General features: G+C 49.0%; 1 protein-coding gene across 1 annotated transcript; it reads left to right on the top strand.

Annotated features, from left to right (window-relative positions):
- The first annotated feature begins 751 nt into the window (after positions 1-751).
- On the top strand, positions 752-7,168 carry LOC144129890 (uncharacterized). The gene is made up of 2 exons (XM_077663951.1): positions 752-2,280; positions 6,585-7,168. Exons 1-2 carry the CDS (start codon positions 752-754, stop codon positions 7,081-7,083), a joined length of 2,028 nt encoding a protein of 675 aa, XP_077520077.1. The 3' UTR covers positions 7,084-7,168.
- The last annotated feature ends 529 nt before the right edge of the window (positions 7,169-7,697 follow it).

Here is a 7,697-nt window from a genome sequence, read left to right as displayed (position 1 = left end):
AGCGCAACGGTAACCCCAACTGTTTCATAATATCAGATTACCGCCTCTTGAAATCTAAGTCGTCTGACGCAAATAGGTCTGCATGTCTCTGTTTACGCCGTACGGTAGTCAACGCCACATAAAACGAATGAGATGGTCACGCGGATTTCGTACGTTGTGTACAGGTTTCTGGCATATATACTTAATAGATTACAATAAAAATAGTTATTCACACAAAACTGGCTTCTATTTTCTTTCAAACTTGCTATGCAATTTGATATAACAGCGCAAAAGACACGGACGCAGACACAAGTGGCACACACACGGAGGGACGCTATGCACGTCTTTCAGAACAGCATTACCACGGCGCTCTTTATATTGTGTAGCGCCGTCATGTGCGCGCGCCAAGATTGGTGCTGAAAAAAAGTACCCTCAATGTCTAAGCGTTCAATACAACTGGTGGGAGATCGGCCTCGTCGTCATCTCATCACATTCGTGGCAGTCGGGGAGTGATCGTGGCTGTTCTCTTTTGGTGGTTTAATCCGCATTAACCAAACCATTCCTGGAAACATAATAATCGGCAAGGTGTGAATAAAAGATCCGTCTGCATAAATTCACAAGTATCTTATCTCATGGTATTTTAGAGATGTTAACGAATCTTCCTCTTCATCACTTCCTCTCGCGCATTCTATTACGAGCACTGTGCTGCCACTCGTTCACCCACCTGGCCTGTTGTTTTTTGGTAGACCTGCGCTGGTTTTTTCGGAAGAGAATGGATGACCCAGGAGATACACTTCAACAAATCCTGGTTCGCATACCCCGGCGCATAGTCGCGCGTGCCTTGATGGTGGCCTTCGCTGGCGTGTTCCTCATAGGAGCGCTGGTCGTGGTCTTTGCGGTGCTACCGGCACCGTCGCGGGTCCGCCCAAAGCGCCTTCTGCTGCCAGAGTCCTTCTGCTGCCCGAGTGAGGCTCGTTTCCTTGCCACCAGCGTAAACTATTCAGTGGAACCGTGCGCTGACTTCTACTCTTACGTCTGTTCCGCCTCCATGACCAAAGGTACGCAACAGTCCAGGAAGCTACTAGGGCACCTGGAAGCAGTGATCACCGATAAGGACGCCATGGCTGCGAACACTTCTACAACCGCTACGGATGCGCTGTCCAGAAGCGGGGCCGTGATGTTCCTTCGTGAACTGTATTCCAGCTGTGAGATCACGCTAATTGCCAAGCCGGAACGCGACAGTAAAGGACGAAAAGTGCACCTTTATTATGCCCAGATGGCCGCAGCTCTTTTAGATGAAGAAAAGCACTTCCTCGCCCACTTGACCACAAAGAATCTGCTAGCTTTTCTGTTGACTTCCAGCTTCAAGTACCGGATTCATTCAGTGGTAGCAATTGACTACAAGAGCTCAGACGAGACGACGCTGCTGGTTGATCACGACGTCCTGAGCTGGAACACCTATAATTTCCCAGAGTGCGTTTCTGCAGCTCTGACGGCCCACAGCAGAAACAAAACCAGAAGCGACTACCAGCAGGGCGCTAGCTTCACTCCGCCAACACTCGAGGATGTTCGCAAGTTTTCGACGCGTCTTCATGAGCTCTACCCATATGCGCTTAAAACAGAACGGTTCGTTTCTGCCAACATGTCTCGACTGTGGCCCGCTGAAACTTTTGCAGAAGCCCTACGAACGCTTCCGTGGATCGATTCTGGCGGTGTTATCAACATTTTATCTCGATCTGCTGAGCAGATTGCCGTTTTCGCGCGGGAAATCACCGAAAGGAAGAACTGGGAAGTCGGCGCAGTCTACCTTGTGGCTCATATCGTCGCAAGAGCATACTTAGATGTACCAGATATTATGAGCGAGCAGAATTTACGGCCAGCCTGTCTTAAATTCGTGACTCGACTGCAACACACAGTGAATACCGCCTATTGGGACTTGTATGGTACGCCGGAGAAGCAGCTCGTTATTGTTAAGAGTTTCAGTAGCGTTCGTGATGTGGTGGCGTTCGAAGCCGCCTCCAGTCTTGTCTCTAACGAAGACCAAGAAGCGGATCGGAAGCTCAGCAAGTTAACTTCTACTCTCACGCTCATTACTACGGCATCAAGGAACATAAGGGTCGGTGAAATACCGGTTGCAGTGCCTGCAAACTTTGGACGAAATTTGCTTCTGGGACTCTCATCTGAATTCAAAGTCCGAAGAAATCGTGCTTCACTTGGTCTGCCTCTCGACTTTAGTGAAGAGAGCCCTGTTCTTCATACGAGCAGACGGCTGTACCTTGAAGTGCCAGCGTCCTTTTACAGGTGAGCTCTCCTGGTTGCTAACTTATTTTGCTGATGCTCGTTATACAACATATCTCATTCGTCGCAATTTTCTATTTCTTTCTCCACGTTGTCAGCAGGCCTTTAGAAAGATAAGCTGAGAGACATGCTTGCAAATCAATAGCTGTTCATCTACGATGCTTGAGTGCTTGTATGTTTTGCTTACCGGTAACCGTAGTCGCTCTATGTAGGATGCCAAAAGGCTTTGCTAAACGGAAACAAAATTCTCAATCCTGGTCGTTTGTTATTAGCCGCATTTGGTGTGTGCCTAGTGACCTTGGCAGTAGTGATTGCTCCGTGTGCAGTAAGCAGCCCTATCCAGGCGCCGTGCAATCCTTCACATTTTTTATTGCTTTACGAACATGGTGATGATGAAAATTGTTGGCGCAAGGGCAGGTTTATCAAGGACCACTATAACACAACAGTGTATTGATTTACACTACGTAGAGTAAAAGACGCATTTTCTGAGCATATAATTTCAGAGACGCAGAGCAATACGCCACGGGAACAGCAGTGTTCATTGGTAAGCCGGTGGGTACGCAGCAGCATTGGGGATCGAACCTCGCACCTTGCGCATACGAGAATATTGTTGAAATAACTGATCCGCAGGTCGTTGAAAGGACATAATAACACTATCGCGACTTACACTTAAGGCGGGGCTTAATTGTCTTCGATTTTTTGCGTTTCGCCTGCATTGAAACGCCAAAAATCGGAGACATTGAAACGCGGCTGCCACGGCCGGGTTGCAACCCCTGTAGTCTGGCTTAGTAGCCGAGCGCCTTAACCACTGTGCCGCCACCCGGCCAGAATGGCTCGATGTCCAAGTTATTGGCAGGGCAGTTAAGCGAGGAAAGGTCATATGCAGTGCTCCATACCCGTGGAGTGCGCAAAGGCTGCACATGGGCGGCCTCCATGCCACGGCTGCCAGCGTGTACCTGTACCCCTTCTACTCGCACCATGATCGTCTTGGCAGTGAGCAGCTCTGCTCAGAGGTTTTTTAGTCGATAACAAGGCGTGCCTTCACGGGCCGTCTTGCTACCCTAATGAGCGCCGGCCGGCACTAGTGTGTGCGATAAGATGAGTAGGCGAGTCAGCTCCGGCCAAATTCTGCAGAATATGTGAAAGAGCTATAGTCACCCACAACTTGATGTTTGACCTGAGGCTGAGTGGCCTGATGTATTTTTTTACTGCCTTTCTGGCAGTCCGACAAATAAGAGTACTTAATCGAACAAAAATTCCAGGTTTGCAGCAAGCTCATAAAGGCAAGTAGGAACTCGGAGAAGTTACAAAATACCTTCGTGAGAAACCATTGTTTGTAACGGGAACACAACAAGCTATGCTCCTAAAAAGCTTCATGTAGAACAGCGAAGCATACGGAGAGAAATATATAACTAATGTTTACTTTGTAGGCTGGCTTATTCGCTTATTTTTATGCTGATGAAAATGCATGGCGCACTCGCTGGCGTATAGGTGTTTTGTATCCTGCACCCGGCCAACGCAGACGCATTATGTCGTCGATGTCGGTAGTGCGTTTCGTGTACCGGGCTGCAGGGTAAAAAACCAACTCCACGCGAAAAGCAACTCGCCGGGAGATACGCAAGACACGAAAAGCGAAACGCCAGCTGACACCTAGGAACTCTCCAAAGGTCGCTAGGTTTATTAATGCGAAGCATTAGGTGGCTCGTTGACGCCGAAGTATTGCGTCGCCAAAAAAGTGGTGGTGTTACAGGACTCGAGATTGGTCGAAAGAGTGCAACGCCATCAAATATTTGAACACACAAGACGTTCTTGGAACGTGCTGCAGTTTGTCATTGTAATCATCGCGCTAACTATAATATTTGCAAAGTTATTATCTTATTTCACAGAATGCTTGTATTCCAAAAATTGTAAAAGACACTGCGATTTGGTTATATTCTTAATACATATTGCAGTAAACAACAGGGTTGAAACTTCCCGTACCTACTGCGTCGTTGTGTGTTTCTAAACATTTGAAAAATAAGGTGGTGCACTTTTCTCATCAGCACACTACTGCATACACCGTTTCTTTGCACGCTTTTCCTCGACCGGGCAGCCAGCCGGAACATTCTTACTAGGGCATACTGTGTTCGCTGACATCGCCATTGTCCTCCCATTCTCGGTCTGCTGTACACGTTACGGCATGAACAACCTTCGTTCCTGCGAAATTCATCTCTTCTCTGAGTGCCTAGTTTGGTGGTACTGAACGCGGCCATTCAATCGCATCACACAACCTAGTCAATGCTCGGTCCTTGTATACACCACATCGCATGCACAAAGTGCGAACTTGTACAACAACGCTTAGTTGTTGATACACTGAGGGCATGGCAGCTGGTTGTCCAGATCACTCTGCCCTGGTGTGATTTCTGGGCTGTCGACACATCTGACTCCTTTGTAGCACTGCTTCACAGCCACTGCGCTCACCGGAAGTGCACGGTTCAGGTTGCCACCGCGTGATCGAAACCTCCCGCGTCTTCTGTTCCTTTAACTTCAGCACCCTTAACACACCTCCGCTGCATATACATGCGTTGTTGTTGGCCGTGAAGTAGCCGCATACTAGAAACAATTATTTTTTTTTACTTCGCTCTCCGACACCGCTAAGACTGCTGCGCTGCTCGGCGGGCCGGTGCAGTCGAAACGCACAGGCATTAGGCACCGGTATTAGCTGCCCAGTGCTGGCATATCGATATGTTTCTCTGTCGGCATGTCGGCTATATGTGCCTGTCGGCAAATGTCGGCATGTCTCTCTGCATAACCACCGCAATGAAGACTCAGGCGCTTTCCTCGAGTCGAGCGGGAGTGCTACCCCTGACGACAGGCGAAGAAAAAAATCTGCACCTTCTAAAGCGGAGAGTTGGGCGCAGCGGCGGCAGCAAGCGAGCGGCAAGTGCAGAGAAACGAAAAAAAATGGCAGTGGCTTAGTTCGGCTACGCCAGGTAATTACGTACTGAGAAACTGAATTTATCCTGTCGATACCGCCACTGAGCAGCGGCCGGACTCTCCTCGTAACCCATGCGAAACATCTGTGATACGGCCGTCGTGTCACATCCGCATTTGATACACGCAGCAGTGCATGCGCATTTATGCTCATAGGTAGTACGTGGCATCCACGTGTGTCACGTGGGGCTCCAGCGGCGAAGGCCGGCCAGTTGCTCCTCTGTGGTTGCGGCGCATGCGCACAACCACCCTTCCATGTGACGTAACGTGCGGAGCATTTGCTGCTTCTTTCCGGCCGCCACGCATGCGCACAACTGGCCTCTCCGGACCCCGGCGAAAGGCTGGACTGGTGGCCAAGTGTAGCTCTCGCTACAAAATTAGCTGCGGTTTAACTATTCCGGAACCCGGTCAGAGAGCGAAAGCTGTGGTGTATCGGGCAACTAGACGTGGCTTGGCGTCTGTAGTTAATGCATTCCGCACAATGGATAGGCAGCGCACCCACTCTGCAAGCCTGGCAGGTGGCAGTTAAATTAATGGTTGATCGCGAGAGGTTGGTGACCCAATGAACGCTGCGGCCCATATAATCGCCCCAAACTCATCTCACAAGGGCAGTTTCCATCGCGCGACATGGCGTGATTGTCACGTGACCCACCTTCTACTGGCGAATCGAAAGGTCACTAGTCCAGTGGTGCGACACCATGGTGGACCACATATGGTAAGGCCTATAGCAGCACTTGACCTCTGGCTCACTTGAGGGTAAACCGGCAACGCAGTGCGAAATCGTTTTTACCTAGCGTAAGAAGCTTTCGCTTCCAAGACGGCCCTGAAAGAAAGCAAGCCTCAGCGGATCTCGTCAGCGAACGCCCTTCAGCGGTTGATCTCATGCGGCTGGCAAGGAAGGCGAAATGTGTTAAATGCAACAAAGTTAGAAGCATAACAAAATAGTGAGACATAAAGCGAGATGATATAGAATGAAGTATAAACAACGCCAAAGCATAGAGCCGTTAGCTAGCCACAAAAGCCAGTAAAAGTAGTGAAAAATTGTTTGCGCAGCTTTCAGGCGATATGATGTGGCATAAGGAAAAAGCACCAAATCGAAAAGCATCAAACAGGACTCATCAGATAGAAATAAGTCTTCCTATGAGCGCATTGTTCTGATGTGGCTATTCCTTTCAGTTCAGTGAGCATAGTTCAGTGAGTGAGATTTTTACTGCCTTCTTTTACCAAAACGGTGATTCATGGGCAGATACATTGGAGTAAGGTATAAACTGACACAGCCATAATGATCCCACTGTTTCAGTCTCCAGCTGATTGCCGCTACTTTGTATACGCAGCTTCGTGCACCCGTCCAAAAGTCCAAGTCCTCTGAACATGGCTGTGCTGGACGTTCGTTTGGCGGAGCTGCTCTGGCGCGCAGTGCTTAGCGAACACTGGAAAGACACCAAGATTGAAAAGCTGCTACGTTGCTTCGGGGACGCCCACAGATCGAGCGACGCTGTCCCGCAAGATCCCAGCAGTCACGAATACACGGACGCCCTGCACCTGGCGGCCGCGTCGCTTGCGCTGCGCAGCGCGATCAGGGCCCCATCGTACCAGGACTGGTACAAGGAATTTGATATTGGCCGAGGTGAAGGCGACACAACGGACTCGAGACGTTTCTCGCACATTCAGTTCTTCTTTGTCAAAGAGGCATATGAACGTTGCGTGCGCGCAGGCGAGTGGCTCGACGCGGATGCCGTGAATATTCCTGTGGCGTTCGCGCCAGAGTTTGGCCGAGCCTTCAGCTGCCCTCGCACTAGCCGCACTGCCGAGCTCAAGAATTGCACGCTGTAAATACCTCGCCTCGTAGTTTGCGCTCATGGAGTAAGCGTCTGCTCCTGTTGAGAGCCACTTCCTCGAAGCGCCATTTGTGCAAAAACAAGGCACCATATGACAGTCGGCATCCGTTCTTCTTTATTTTATTCTCATATGCGTACTGCTGGTATAATATATTGCGTAAATTTTCTTTCTACTGCAAAGTTTTCTACTGTGAATACTTTTCATAGATAAAGCTGTATTTAAGTTGCCTTCGCTGCTATCTATCGTAGACAACATAGGTGCCTAGCTATCTTCGTTACATCTGTGTTCTTGAAAAAAGGAAAGAGTAATACAGCCAGCTCAATTATTGCGCTTTCAGTACTGGGTACTACGCACGCGAATGTAATGTATTGCTGCGAATTTATATTAAACATCAAATGCATTGTGTAAAGTAAAAATGCTTATGAAGCCAGGCCCCCTAACATTCGGTTTGTTTGTTTTTTATTACCTCCTTATGAACCGCTTTGTCGGTAGTATAGCGAACTTGGGGTCAATTGAGGCAATCACAAACGTCCACGGGATTTAAAACGGCTAAGGACACAGTGGAATGTTTCTATTCACATAGGTGATCTCGCGGAATCGCATAGATA

This window comes from Amblyomma americanum, chromosome 4 (genome assembly GCF_052857255.1).
Source record: "Amblyomma americanum isolate KBUSLIRL-KWMA chromosome 4, ASM5285725v1, whole genome shotgun sequence".
NCBI classification, from domain to species: domain Eukaryota; kingdom Metazoa; phylum Arthropoda; class Arachnida; order Ixodida; family Ixodidae; genus Amblyomma; species Amblyomma americanum.
Note: the sequence above shows the minus strand (reverse complement) of the source record. Positions and strands in the feature narration are given on the sequence as shown.